The sequence below is a fragment of the Haliaeetus albicilla genome, chromosome 4 (genome assembly GCF_947461875.1).
Source record: "Haliaeetus albicilla chromosome 4, bHalAlb1.1, whole genome shotgun sequence".
NCBI lineage: Eukaryota > Metazoa > Chordata > Aves > Accipitriformes > Accipitridae > Haliaeetus > Haliaeetus albicilla.
In genome coordinates this window covers 22,729,588-22,743,669 of record NC_091486.1, presented here as the reverse complement: position 1 = coordinate 22,743,669, position 14,082 = coordinate 22,729,588, and the positions used below count along the sequence as shown (strand labels likewise).

Genomic DNA, 14,082 nt, shown 5'->3' with positions numbered 1-14,082 from the left:
ATTTGTGTCAAGGTTTCATGTACTTTTTCAGTTGTGGAGACTTCAGTGCACTCTGAGATGAAAACAACAGTGCTTTATCTGAAGTCAAATAAGAATAGTGCTTACTGCTTCACACAACTATCTAAAGTTCTTGATATAGCATCACTGACATCATATCACTGTAAGTGTGAAAACTGCCCATGACACACATTAAATAAACTGGTCCTTGAAACAGGAAACTCTTATTATTGATTGTAAGAGACTGACTATCAAGGTAGTATGGACATAAGCATTTAAAATCTTAGTTCAATTAACTTCCATATCTAAGTGCTTTAACGTAGAAAATTCCTTAGAATCTGAGACACAGCATACATGTCTGTAAGGCTATGAGAAAGGATTGCTTTGAAAGGCAATTTGCTGTTCTTAAGGAGAGAGTTCACAATGGTTTTTAAAGAGAGAAGGCAGGGCTAACATTTCCACAAGACTCCCCTCTGGTTGCATACCACAGGAAAAAGTAGCATCAGTTTTGTGAATAGTCTTTGTCAACAGAAACATTTGGAACCAGTTTTGGCGAAAACTGCTAAAATGTCAGCCATGTATCAGAGATACTTTTTCCCCCCCCATAACAATTTTAACTTTTCAGATGTTGAAGAAAACCATCCCTGGGATACTGTATAGATAGGTAGTATGTAGATTTGATTGTTTAACATACCTGATGGTGAAGGATTCCTAAGCTTCAGCTGGGCTTCTTCCTCTCAGTGGAATACCACAATGTACCCTTCTGATTATATAAAATTTAATTTTTGGTTCTTTGTTCAACAGAAGCTTTAGATTCTATTCCAAACTTAGTTTTTCACTTGTATTCTTTTTCCCTTATGAGGACAGTCCCTGGTTGGATTCTGAATTCTGGACTCATTCTGTTTCAAAGAAGGCGGCTGTTTTTTTTGAGATTTCAGCACCTCTCTGTAATCCGCCACTATAGGGCTGATAAATCATACAATTGTTTTTTCATGTACATTCTATTTACAGCTGTTAAGCCAGGTAGAACTATCTCTCTGCAGGTATTTATCATAAAATGAGGTAAAATAAATGTATTTTTGAAGCCCTTTGCCAGAGAACAAAACCTCAATGACTTAAAGGTTACTAAACACTTTTTACATTCTGTCCCTTTCTTATGCATGCACAAACACACACACATACACACACGCCCTCTCTCATGCAGAGAGTGATGAAAATCCTTTTCTTACATTTGGAGTTCTGACCTGCACATGGTATTTTTGCAAGCTTAATTGAATTGCATGTTAATGATTAATCACCAGTGTAGCTTTTTAGCAAATAAAACCTTTACCCCTTCAATTTTAATATCTCTAGGAACACCAGTTTGTCAGCCTCTGGCCAACAGTTTAACAGATAGAACTAGTGTACAAGAGGCACAGTAACCTCAACTAACATTTTGCCATTCTGAACACACTCTTCGTACAGTCAAGCTAATTTGCCATAGCATATGCTAATGACCTGTTTTATCTAATGAGTGAAATAATCATCCTTTTAACTTGCAAAGTACGCTGAGGACAAAAGAAATGTGAATGTATATTATTTTTAATATTTTCCTCAAACTATACTAATATTAGGAAGAAAGTCAAAATATAAGTTTGAATACTCTGTTTGCATAGTAACAGAGTGCGATGTAGTTTTGATTTTCCCTGTAATTGCATATCTGTAAAATAGCTTGTGTTTTATCTCTACACAGTTGAATAGTTAGGCGATTAGATGTGGTCAAATACTGCAATTGTAATTTTTTGAATATGTTGCAATAGCTGGGCTTTTTTATTATTTGATTTTGTGTCTTGTGTTCAGAAGCTTGTGAAGTTTAGCAACTGCTGAACATGACCATGAACAAACTGCCCATGAAACAGATGTCTAAATCTGACTAAATCCATTCTGTAAGGTTCTGAAAGGCCATAGTTTTATTTCAAGTTCACTAGCAGTCTATATGTTGATGAAGTCTACTTGAAAAACTGATTCTTTTAGTGATTTTATTTTTCTTATTTAAAAATTTTTTATTGGGTGAGTAGTATTAACTAGGTTTGTAGCTGAATAACTTATGACTGCAGATCCTATAGAGGTATCATTTCTGAGCATAAAAAAAAAAGACCTTAAAAAACATGCTGGATTTACTACAAGCCTATCTGCAAACTCAGAAATTCCAGGTAAAGAGGGGTGGGGGGTAGAGAAAGTGTCTTCTGAAAGGAGTTTAGTAGTCTAGTAACTGGTAAAGAAGAGGACGTCTGGTTTTGACAGGATTAATATTTATTTCTGCAGAGCTGATACTGGTTTAATACTAAATGTTAATTAGAACTCCAGGAACTGATCTTCCACTAGCTGCTGGAGCTGGAAACATCATACGCAGCAGCATGTCAGATAAACAGCTTGGGGCATAGGAGAGAAATAGCCAAAAGAACTTTGCATCCCATCCAGCTCCGTATCGTGTCCCTGGGTACTTTGCTATCAGGGCATGTTCCATGCATTTTATGACCTTAGAAATATCAGAGTCACACCGTCTTTTCACTGATGATCTTTGAGCTTTTATATCTGCAAAGAAGAAAATAAGCCTGAAAGCATTTATATGCAACATGCTCTGCAAGAGTATTCTTTATATTCAAAGGTTTGGCCACAGCTTCAGGCTTGCTTTAAACTACTGGCTCAAGTACTGAGAGCAGTATAGCTACAGCAAAGCAGAGACCAGAAAGGCTGCGGAACACGCAAAAGCCTGGTAAACAGAAACCTCCCTGGCCCATATTGTGAGCGAGATATTCCCTACAGTAAGTGCAGTGTGACACAACACAACTTTTCAGATATCAGTAAGCCATAAACTTAGCATATGGTCATAGCAATTCATTCCCCCTGGGCATTCTGCCTCTAAGTATAGAGGGACTAAGGATGGTAGCATGACATCACATCTCACTGATCTTATATGGGAACTAATAGCACAGGCCTCATCTAAGATACACGTAGTCCAGACCAGTCAGCCATGGATTCTTAACAAATGTTAATGAAGCCCAGCAAACGTTCACGGAATCACAGATTGGTTGAGGTTGGAAGGGACCTCTGGTCCAACCCCCCCTGCTCAAGATGGGTCACCTACACCAGGTTGCCCAGGACCATGTCCAGATGGCTTTTCAATATCTCCAAGGATGGAGACTCCACAACCTCCCTGGGCAACCTGTGCCAGTGCTTAGTCACCCTTACAGTAAAAATGTGTTTCCTGATGTTCAGCAGGAACATCCTGTGTTTCACTGTGTGCCCATTGCCTCAGGTCCTGTCCCTGGGCACCACTGAAAAAAGCCGGGCTCTGTTGTCTTTACAACCTCGCTTCAGGTATTTATATATGTTGATAATATCCTGCTGAGCTTTCATACAGTCCCTTTTCTACTTACATTCAACAAAGTATTTTTCTCCGTAGGAGTCCCTGATCTCAGGAGTCAGTCTGTTCCAAAGTCTTAAGAGGTATTTCTCGATGACATCTGAATTAACTACTCCTGCCTTAAAGAAACCATGCTCAACAATGCTTACTTTCACTCCAAAATGCTGCATCTCTATCCTAAAAGAAAAAAAAAAAAAAAATCACCATCCTTGACCACCCAATAATGGCATAACCATTAAATATAAGTAAGTTGAAAGTCTGTCACATAAATGAATATTTAAGACTTTGATTCTTATCTTCAAATGTCAGAATGATTTTGAGATGTTCAAATTAGCTTCATAGCAATGTACCTGTCCTGTAAAAGCACAGCAGGCAATTAACTCTGAAGGAAAAAAAGTAGTGTCAGTTAGATTCACAGCTTTCTGTGTGGTTTATGTTGGACTGATGCAAAGGATGCAGCAGCCAGCTGCATCTTAGCCATGTATTATCAGATTAAAACTTTTGACTATTTCAAATGCTGTGTTGCATTGTTTCAGCAGGAACAGATTATTAAAGTGCCTGGGAAAAAGTAGAAGTGAGCTAATTCAAGAGTTAGCTAATTCTAATCCTTTCAATTGGATTAGAACTTTATTCTCCATTGTATGGTTAAATGGTGATGGTGAAGAGATTAAAGGTTAGTGTGTTTTCTGGTAGCCTGGTTCCCTCTATGTAATTTTGAGTTGCAGTGCAACTCCTTTGGGATGAAAATGGCCTCTTTGTTTTGCTGAGCAGCTCAAGAGACCCAGGCAACTACATTCCAAAGTGTGCAAAGGAATGGACCATGTATACAATAGCCATTATATTTCCTTGGGGCATATAATTTCTTTATATGAGCATTCATAATGGTTTGGAACCAACTTTCCTAGTCCTTGTGAAGACCTGACTCGCCGGGCTAGGCCTTAGCCTTCTCAAGGCAGTACAACACAACTGGCTTCAGTGAAGGTTGTGCAGCTTAATTTTCTGAAGTTATGAGTACCTTCGGTAATGTGGTTGCTGCCTGGAATTGCCTAGCTCAGATTGTTGTGGAGTATTAGAGCAAAATAAAATGGGTTGTAAATAGGCAAGTACAACTGAGTACAACTTGCCCAGGAAACCCTGGGTGTCTGACCAGGTTATACTGTTGATTGACATTTTGTGTATGCAGTGGATTCACATGCCCAAAAGCTGCATGCTAGCCATTTGTCCAGGATATGAAAATTTTTCCCACTGCAGTTTCCTGGTGAGTCTGTTCATAGTACAGAAGATTGAAATCCCAAACAAGTGACCAACATCCTCTTATTTTCCTTTCCCCCTTTAGGCAAGATTTCCAGAGAGAAAACAAGAGGGGCAAACATAGAGTCACCCTTCCTCAGCACATCTGGAATTTGTTCTTGGATCCATGCATGTATTTCTAGCTACTCACCGTAAAGTGTCAGAGAAAGCTTCCATGCCCCATTTGGACAGTGTGTAGCCACCCCCTACAAAAGCCGTGAGGCCTTTGGTGTTAATTAGATTGACTACTCTTCCCTTAGCTTTTTTCAGAAGTGGCAGAAGCTTGAGTGTGATTTCAATCAATCCCAGCAGACTAACATCCAGCACTGAGTGGAAGTCTTCAATCCTCAGCCAGTCAGTGGGTGCTATAGGTGCTGTTTCTTCAGTGTTGCTCACCAAGCCAAAAAGCCCTAAGAGGATTACAAACCCATTTATTTCAGTATGTGGTAATATCTTACCCTAGAGTTTCATATGTAGCATTGGGAACTAAGCACACAGTCTGCAAAAACTTCAGTGACAGGAGTTCAGTTGTCTGGGGTTTGCTTGTATGATCTACTCTGTACACCTGGCAAAATTTGCTGAAGGCCTTAGGCAATGACTCTAAAAGAGCATGGGTAAAGTATTAAAGGAAAACTATTTTGGTTGGAGATATAGGCCACCATACCGGGCTTTATTATCCAAAACTGCTCAAGTATGTGGGCTCCTAATACACACTTACATTCTTGTGAAAATCAAATAGTCTACATAAAAGTGGAGAGACTGACTTTTCTGGGTTGGGGTCTAAAGTTCTGAACCAGACATGCAGTATTAGTCAATGCTTCTGAAAATATTAGCTTAACCCTCTGTATTGATAATGCTGCTTTACTACCTTGTAAATTACTTGAGGAACTTTAGATAAATAGTGACACTTCCAAGAGTTTGCTGAGGACAGCCTGCACCTGAAGGGAGAGGCCGAAAGTCCAGTACTCAGCCTCTGTAAAGAGTTTCTCAGACTGAGGTGACAGCAGTGGTTACACTGACCAAGAACGTGTGGCTTTCCACAAGCTGGAAGCAGGGTCCTGCCAGAGGAGGTAAGTGCTAATAATTATGTTGTCCTTGCCCTCAATCACTGCATTCAAGAATGGTCTGGAATGCTCATGATGAGGCCAACAGTGTTTTATAAGCTTTGAGGAGAAAGTCCTACTGGTAGAAGGTATGTGTTTTGCTGTTTTAGCTAGTTAATTAATTAACAAGCCTACTGAATATTTGGTATAACTGCGTGTTATGGCTGGTAGTTGCAGTGCTGCAATCCCCTTTGGTGGCCCTTAACAATGTCTAGTCTGAGCGAACGGTGCTGAGAAAGAAACATGTATTGTCACAGTTGAATAAATTTACCACGCAGATCTTTTTACCACCCTTTGCCAAAATCAACACTTAAGTCTTGTTTTTTAACTCCACTCGTAGGTATCCAAGTGTCCTGGTGTCGGCTGGATAGAATTAATTTTCTTCCTTAGTAGCTGGTATAGTGCTGTGTTTTAGATTTTGGATGAGAATAATGTTGATAACCCACTGACGTTTTAGTTGTTGCTGAGCAGTGCCTACACTAAGTGAATGACTTTTCAGCTTCTCATACTGGCCTGCCAGCGAGAAGGCTGGGGGAGCACAAGAAGTTGAGAGGGGACACAGCCAGGACTGCTGAGCCAAACTGGCCAAAAGAATATTCTGTACCACATGATGTCATGCTGAACAATAAAATGGGAAGGAGTTGGCTGGGGGTTGGCGGCCCACTGCTGGGGGACTGGCTGGGCATCAGTCAGCGGGTGGTGAGCAATTGCATTGTGCATCACTTGGTTTGAATATTCTTTTATCATTATTGTTATTTTCCCTTTCTTTTTTTGTCCTATTAAACTGTCTTTATCTCAGCCCACGAGTTTTACCTTTTTTTCCGATTCTCTCCCCCATCCCACTGGGTGGGGGGTGAGCAAGCGGCTGTGTGGTGCTTAGTTGCTGCCTGGGGTTAAACCATGACACCAAGGACAAACTCTTCCTCTTTTAGACAAGTGCTCAGTGGTGTATGATAGCAGTAGTGGGAGCTACCTATGTAACAACTCTAAGAAAACTGGCTGAAAGGGCAAGTGTTTAACTGTTGGCAGTCAGTGCAGTTGTTGTTGTGTACAATGCAAAAATGGGGCTTACTCAGCCATGCAAAAACACTCTTCTGCTTACTACAGGAGGGCTGAAGGAGCCCTGCAGCAGCTGTTTTTAATTGGGTGGACTGGTTTTATTGTCAATAAAGTTCCTTCTGGTACCAGTTAGCACCTTCCCCTGACTGAGATTCTTCACCTGCACCAAAAAGAGTCTGAAAAACACACCTGGGAATGATCTGGTTTTAAAAGACAGAGCAATTGGATTTTTAGGCACCCTGTTGGTAAAAGTGAGGGGAAGTCCAAAAGTGTTGCTGGAGAGAATCTCTTCGAACTGGGAAATGACAGAACTGAGGACTGAATGCGTTTCATCAGTAAGATGAAAAATGCCTCTTTGGAGAGTGGAGAGGCACCAGAACTTTTAGCTAGACCAGATTTGGTTGTATTGAATCATTTTTCTGGGAAATTACCTTGCCACTTACCCTTGCCAGCTGTCTCTTCGGTCACAAACACCACAGCCCTGGCAATGCTGTTGGAGTCAGCTAAGTTCAGGTTCACTGTCTTCAGTGAGAGTGAGGAGCAGGACTGTAGCTCTATTCTTCCTTTTTCTGTGGCACATGCAGCAATGACACAAAATCCCCTTTTGTCAAGCCATTTAGCCAGTGACTTTCCAAGTCCAGTGTCACAGCTTGTTATGAAGACATGCTTTCCACTCAGGTTTCTCACTCTTTGACTGTCTCTGATGAGCCAGTAAATGACAAGACAAAGTATGGAAGCCAAAATTGCTACGTGCAGTGAGTCTGAAAGTGAGACCTACAAGCAAATAAGTTAATGATCTAGAAATGCAATGAAGCAAATGTGCTCAGCCAATCCCCCAACTTCCTCAGACACAATTCCCGTAAGGGGCTTTGTTTCTTCTCGTTGCAGCCCTTCCAGCTCACTGTAAGTTAGGGGAGAGCAGGGGTAGAAGCTTTGGCACAATGCGATCGCGATCCATGAATAATACGTGCCTTGACAAAACCTTCCCTATCTTCCTTTTCAAGAGATTTCCTCTGTTTTCAAGCTTTGCTGTCCAATCTTTCTAGTCAGCCCTGTCCTTTCAGGATGTTTCAGGCTGAAAGGAATGACTGCATCAGTTCTCACAGTAGTGTCTGGGGTTTTTTTGTGGGCGTTGGTGATTATTTGTGCTAATACCGGAGAGAAGAATTCCTCTGGGAAGAAGGATGACTCTCTTTGACCACCTGTATGATGCCACCCAGGCTGCTCTTCTAATCTGCAGCACAGAAGCAGAGTGACCCCAAGAACAACCAGAAAAGCCTAAACTGTAGTGGTGGGTCTGATGACTAATCTGGTATGTGACTCGTGTTCTGTGATGGTGAGTGCCCTTAGACAAGGTAGACTTTGGGGCAGTGCCTGAGTCTTCTGTCTCCTTCCTCATTGCCTGTTTAGCACTGATACACAGCACAGCAGAATACATTATACAGGAGGCGTGTTTGTGTAAAGAAATGGGGAAATGCATGGAGATGTTGCCCTCAAAAAAAAAAAAAGCACCGAGGGAACACAAGGTTTCCTAACTCTGGTGGGGAGGATGCTGTTTGCTTATTCCAAAACTTTTTCATAAATGTGGAATACAGTTGTTGCCATCTAAAGTCTTCATGACCGATTAGTGTTTTTCTATTTGTGTTTTTGTTTTGTGGAAGCATTAAACCAAAATAATTCATTAAAGACAATATTTATGAGAAGGCTGGTAAGCATTTCCAGACATCCTGATAAAAAGAAACTTTTTTACAGGTGCTAAGCAGGCACCTAGGCTCTAGTTACCTGCATATGTGTAGAGGTGCAGACATCTGGCCTTTAAAATGTGATTGTATTCAAAGAATGAAATGATAGTTTAAAAAAAAAAAGAATTTGTGATTATTTTTACATCCTAAAAGTACTCAAAGAGGAAGAGGTCTTTCTTCTCTAACATAGCTGTCTGAAGTTAAGCATTCATTTAGCTGATTTTTGTGTAACATCCTTGCTACCTTAAGACATGAATATTAAAGGAAGCCCAATGTATTAGGCCTGGTTGCTAGAGCCTGTCTGGTGTTCTTGTTCCTACTGAGTTCATGGAGTGATTTGGATTTATTCGGATTCTAAATTTTGCTGCCACCTCACCAAGTAGGAATGGAAGGAATCTCAGAATCTGATAGTGAATGAATGTTGGACTCTCATTAAATAATTAAATCAGTCACATAGCTGATAAATGACAACAAGTGACAACATTCATTGCCCCTTAATGATCCTATTTTACATAGTTGGGTGTCTCAGTAGTCATCAACATGGACTTCTGAGCTACTGATTAACATTCTCTTATTTTAAGCAAATGTATAGAGATAAGAGTTTGCTTCTCCTTCCACTGCAGTCTACAGGGAGGCTCCCACTGAATTTCTGGGGTGTTAGATTGGTCCCTGGGCTCCACTGGTTATTTTAGCAGCCCATCTTACTGTTGTTTTGAGGCTGATGTAATTGGCCCTCTAGTTTGGGTACTTCACTTAGATACCTGGCTTTTTTTTGCTGTAAATGTCCCCGTTAAGTCTCACAAGGATTGCAGTGTTCCTGAATGTGTGCACTTTGGAATCACCTTTGTGATGTTTCACTGAGTTGGTGATGTTTGTTTTCTGAGAGGGCTTACAGAGTGTGCCCTGTGACAAAGTGCCACTACAACTATGTGAAAGAACTCAGGCTAATTGAGATTTCTGTGCTGTAAAATAAAGTCTGAAAACAGGATGTTGCAGCAGTCCATCATAGATACCCCTAGTCCATTTGCAATGATGTGCCAGGCAATGACATTTCCTTTGATTGCTGATTTAGAATTTGGAGCTGAGCTAGACACAAAGAGAGACAGGAGTTGCTACCAGCAGGCTCTTGTAACCCCCTGCCAATAAATCTCAGCAAGTTACTCATCAAGCTAGTGCTGTGATATCATTTTAGGACTCAATTAACCTTTTTCCCAATTCAAAATTAAATGAAATAATTAGAGATTTGGGGAAAAGATTAACCTAATTGGAAAGAGGAGCTGTAAATCACACCTTCCTTCCTTCCTTGGCTGTGCTGTAGGAAGGAAACAGTGGACAGTCAGCTTGCACTACTGGAAAGCAAATTAAATTTGAAACTGGGCTCTGTGGAGAAGTCCTGGAGTGTCTGGCCAGCATGCCTACTTGGCTCCTGTAAGAGAAACACCTGGGACAGCTCTGGTTAGCGTTAGTCCCTGTGTTTAGGTAGCAATAATTGGCACAGAAGCACTGTAAGACAAGGGGCTCTAGGGGCAACAGGTGACACGGCAGCACTCTCTGTGGAGCCTTGGCTGCTCCTCTCTCCCCTGTCAGCCCTGGGCCAGTGTTCCTAAGGCTGTAATCCCTAACCACCTAGTTCTCCGTGAGTACCAGTGCTCCTTCTCTGATAACGGATGGACATTTGGTGCTGAGCACCATGGTGGGTTTTGCTCTGCTGGAGTCTTCTGGCAGTATTTATTGTGCTAGATGATGTCATTGCTGCTGGAAGGAGTCTGGGGTCAGAATCAAAGGAAATAGTCTCAGTTAAAGTTTTCTTCCAAGAAAATTGTCTAGTTCTGTAAATGTACGATGATGTTATGCAAAATATTTCTTGTTTAATAATTGTGGAGCACTAAAAAAGCCACTTGTCTTCCAGGGGCATATTGATTTTGAAATAGCTGCCTGGAGTGGCAAAGAGTGTGTTTCCAGAGAAAATGTCAGCATGATATTTCAAGAGTATTGATATATCTTCATAAATATTGAATTCTGATTACTAATGTAGCCAGTAAATAGCTAAAGGCAAATTCTACTTTCCATTAAAACTTTGATATTTGCCTGGCAAATTGAGAACTCTTGGGATAGAGCCTGGCTTCTTATGCCTAGGCAAGTGCCATTTTAAAAGCAATCGATTTTAGAGAAAAGCAGCAATTCTACACCGAGAGCCCTTTAAGATCCTTAGACAACTGCAAAATACAGCATCCCTCTGCTTCCCTGCACTACAGGGAACAGAAGGACATAGACCATATTGAAGGGAGGTGTTATTGTTTTACTCCCACAGCAAGTTTGCTTTGGTAGTTGTGCCAAAGAACGTCAGGTTGCAGTGAAGTTTGGGGTCTGGGTGTGCTTTGGATTCCTTCGTCTGCCACTGTGCTGGCAGTGCAAACCTCCAAAAGTCAGTGCTCCGCAGTGTGTTAGAGTGACCTGCCAGGCATGTTGAGGAAGAACTGCCAAGGGGAAATTTACGGACTGGGGTTCTTCAGAAACAGCACTCATGTAGCACTCAGTAGAAGGTTTAGATATATCAGACAATGCTCTGACAGATCACCCAACAGCTCTCCAGAGTCTAGGAAGTACAAACTTTAATAATTGGTCATCCTGCCAGACCTACAACCCCCCTGGTCTTCAGGTAACAGATTGAACAAATATGCAGGCACAAACACATCACGCCTACCACTCTTAGGTAAGCTATTCCTGCACATTGCGGGGCTTTGCACTTTTATTTCATGGAAAAGGAGTGCTTTTTCACATGCTGTGTAAAAATGTCAGTGTGATAATTCAGTTTGGTGGTCAACAGGTAACTTAAGATCTTCATTAATATGTCACCTTAAAAGAAATACATCTTCAAAGCCTCCCACTCAGCATTTTGCAGGACATGAATGTAGTCTGGTACAATGGGGGCTGATTTCTTTCTCAGCATGATTGTATCTTTCCTTTCATAGCTTCCACTTCAGATTTTTACCACAACATCGGTAAAAGACCCAGGAAAATAAATCCCTGTAAACTCTTAGGCAACTGACCCGTAATTGAAAATAAAGGATTAGAGAAAGATTCCAGATGTTGGGAAGAACATTTCTGAGTTAGCAGTTTATTCAGACCCTGTAGGTGCTTAGATAAGCAGCAATTGTTAAAATTACTCTCAAAAGGAAGGAACTGCATGTTCTCTCGTCTGTGCACTCAAAACCAAGTGCTTATTTGTTCTCTTAGCTATTCTGCAAATGCATATAATGGGTACTGCTCATTATAACGATAGACAGGAGTTCTGGTTTTGTGCCATTACTCACATTCCGGGGAGACATCTGCAAGCTCAGTCTATACCTCCAGGTGTTCACGAGTTGCCTTCACCAGTTATTTCCAGTGTCAGAACATAGAAGCAGCCCATCAAACTCATAAGCTTGTGCACCAAGAACGCCATGGTGATAGTTTCCAAAAATATCTCGCTGTAAATTTTGTGCCTGGTGGTGCTTTCTGATCGCTATACATTGGCTGACAAGCGTGGCCCCTCTCCCTGCTGTTGATAATGACTTGTGCTGTGATGCTTCTACCTTAGGGACTTACTTGATATTAATCTTCTGTATATGCCTCATGCCTGCCTATCCTACCTATGTTGTATAAACATTGCTGGCTATATATAGTTACCTACAGAGCCTGGGGGACTGTCAAGACTCATTAGGGAGAACTAATCTATTCAGCCAGGAGAGACTGATCTGTGCTTTGTCTTGAAACCAGCAGGAGTCTTTCTATTGATTTAACAGAGCTTGGTTCAGACCTCCACCTTTTCTCCTGCATGTGAGCAAGTTATTATTGATATGACTTAATCTAAGATACATCCTTGTGTGCGAAAACTTTCAGGGATGAAATTATTTTTTCTAGGCTAGGGGCAGCTTTTTGATCCTAGAAACAAATCAATTGTCTGAGTAACTAAGCAATGATTTTCAAATAAAAGCTCAAATTCTACAAACTGTGCAAACAAAGCTCTACAGTTTGCATGGAAAAGACTCTACTATATGACTGCTAGGCTGCTTGTTTGCTCCCTGGCCCAGAGTCTGCTGGGCACCTCTGATCCAGCTCTGAGTGCTACTGCTTAAACATGTAAGCAGAACTCCTTTTCCCTACTCTTCACGCCTCCCCATTCACAGCACTATGCGGTGCCAGATGCTGCAGGAAGCGAGGCTTGGGCAAAGACCGTTCTCAACAGCAGAATGAATGAATAAGCTTTTTATGAAAATTGATTTGAAACTAACTGAATGAGAAGGAAATTAAAACTGGGGAAACCAAGCAAGGTGGTAGCACGGAGCTGGAAGTGATCTGGTCCTGTTCAGCTGAGCGGACCATGGCAATGGCAGCCTGTCCCAGAATGGCTGGTGACACCTGTCCAGCTGCTCCCTGCCAGGAGCCGCAGAGTTGTTAGTTCATCCTCTCCTTGGGGGGCAGCTCTTCCCCCTCCAGTTTCCTCTCCCTGCTCATTTTGGCTCGGGCCTGGAAATTCTTGCTTCTTTTGCCACTCTGAGTGCCACACCAGCCTGAGCTGTGGCGTTGGTTATTACTGCGCTTTTAGCACTCTCAGGGCACTCAGGAGATGCGTGCAGCTTGCTGGAGACTTGGGGATTCAACAGGTGGCTAGCAGAGATTTCCTCACCAGCACAAGCCTGGCAGATGTGCCCGCTGGGTCTGCCTAGTCCTGTCTGGCCTGATTCAAATGACAGGCTCTGCAACGTGGTTGAAATGACCACAAAACAGCACTCCACCAGCATGCAAAGCCTGTTGTAGGGGAACATTCTCCAGCAGTGTCAGGCCAGGAGTCCTGCTATTGTAGGTAGCAATCCTTTGCCACACAACTGTACGAGAAAAAAACATAAGAATAGTTTCTCTACTGCTGATTTTTTTTTTCTCAGCAAACTCCTTTTGAACTGTAGAAAATAATTTCAAAAAGCTGAATAGATCCTGTTTAGCATATCAGAAAACATCAAAATGGGGAATTTTTCCAGTAAGTTCCCTTTCTCACAGAGGATCCTCCGACTTGCTCAGAGCACAGCATGTGAGGGAGCTTAACAAAAGAGAAACCATATAAGCAAAGTGTGAGCTCCATATGTAGCTTTCCGTTAGAGAGCTTGGCATGAGACAGTCTTTCATCTGCAGAAAGCAGCAACTGACTGTCTGATTTCCCATTGACTCCTTAGGTGTATTTCATAATGAGATCCCTGAGTCCTAGAAAGGATGTGGAAAAATTACCCTGCTTGAAGCATAACATTGGGGAAGGAAATTCGGTAGTCAAGTGAAAAGCAAGAAGCTAACATTATTCCTGCTGGACAAGTGAGGGTTTTCAAGCACACCTTTGTGTGCTGGCTCTAACAAGCTAACCAAAGCCAGGTGCTGTGGGTGCAGTCCCCCAGGACCTTTTGACCTTGTGGAAGTCATGGGTCTTCTCCTGAACAAGTCCCTTCTAGTCCCTAAA

The 14,082-nt window shown here is 41.8% G+C and overlaps 1 protein-coding gene across 1 annotated transcript; it reads right to left on the bottom strand.

Moving 5' to 3' along the window:
• Nucleotides 1–107: 107 nt before the first annotated feature.
• LOC104316153 (retinol dehydrogenase 7) lies at nucleotides 108–13,141 on the bottom strand. Its single transcript, XM_069781329.1, has 5 exons — nucleotides 11,912–13,141; nucleotides 7,299–7,629; nucleotides 4,845–5,103; nucleotides 3,417–3,580; nucleotides 108–2,571 (listed from the first exon to the last, which is right to left on the bottom strand). Exons 1-5 carry the CDS (start codon nucleotides 11,924–11,926, stop codon nucleotides 2,321–2,323), a joined length of 1,020 nt encoding a protein of 339 aa, XP_069637430.1. The 5' UTR covers nucleotides 11,927–13,141; the 3' UTR covers nucleotides 108–2,320.
• Nucleotides 13,142–14,082: the final 941 nt, after the last annotated feature.

What these genes read in the sequence shown, in the direction of transcription:
- LOC104316153 (XM_069781329.1), bottom strand. An exon ending in GCTTTCTCTGACACTTTACG is followed by an intron (nt 3,581 to 4,844) that starts GTGAGTAGCTAG and finishes TTTTTCTTTTAG; the next exon opens with GATAGAGATGCAGCATTTTG. An exon ending in AGAAAAATACTTTGTTGAAT is followed by an intron (nt 2,572 to 3,416) that starts GTAAGTAGAAAA and finishes TCTTCTTTGCAG; the next exon opens with ATATAAAAGCTCAAAGATCA.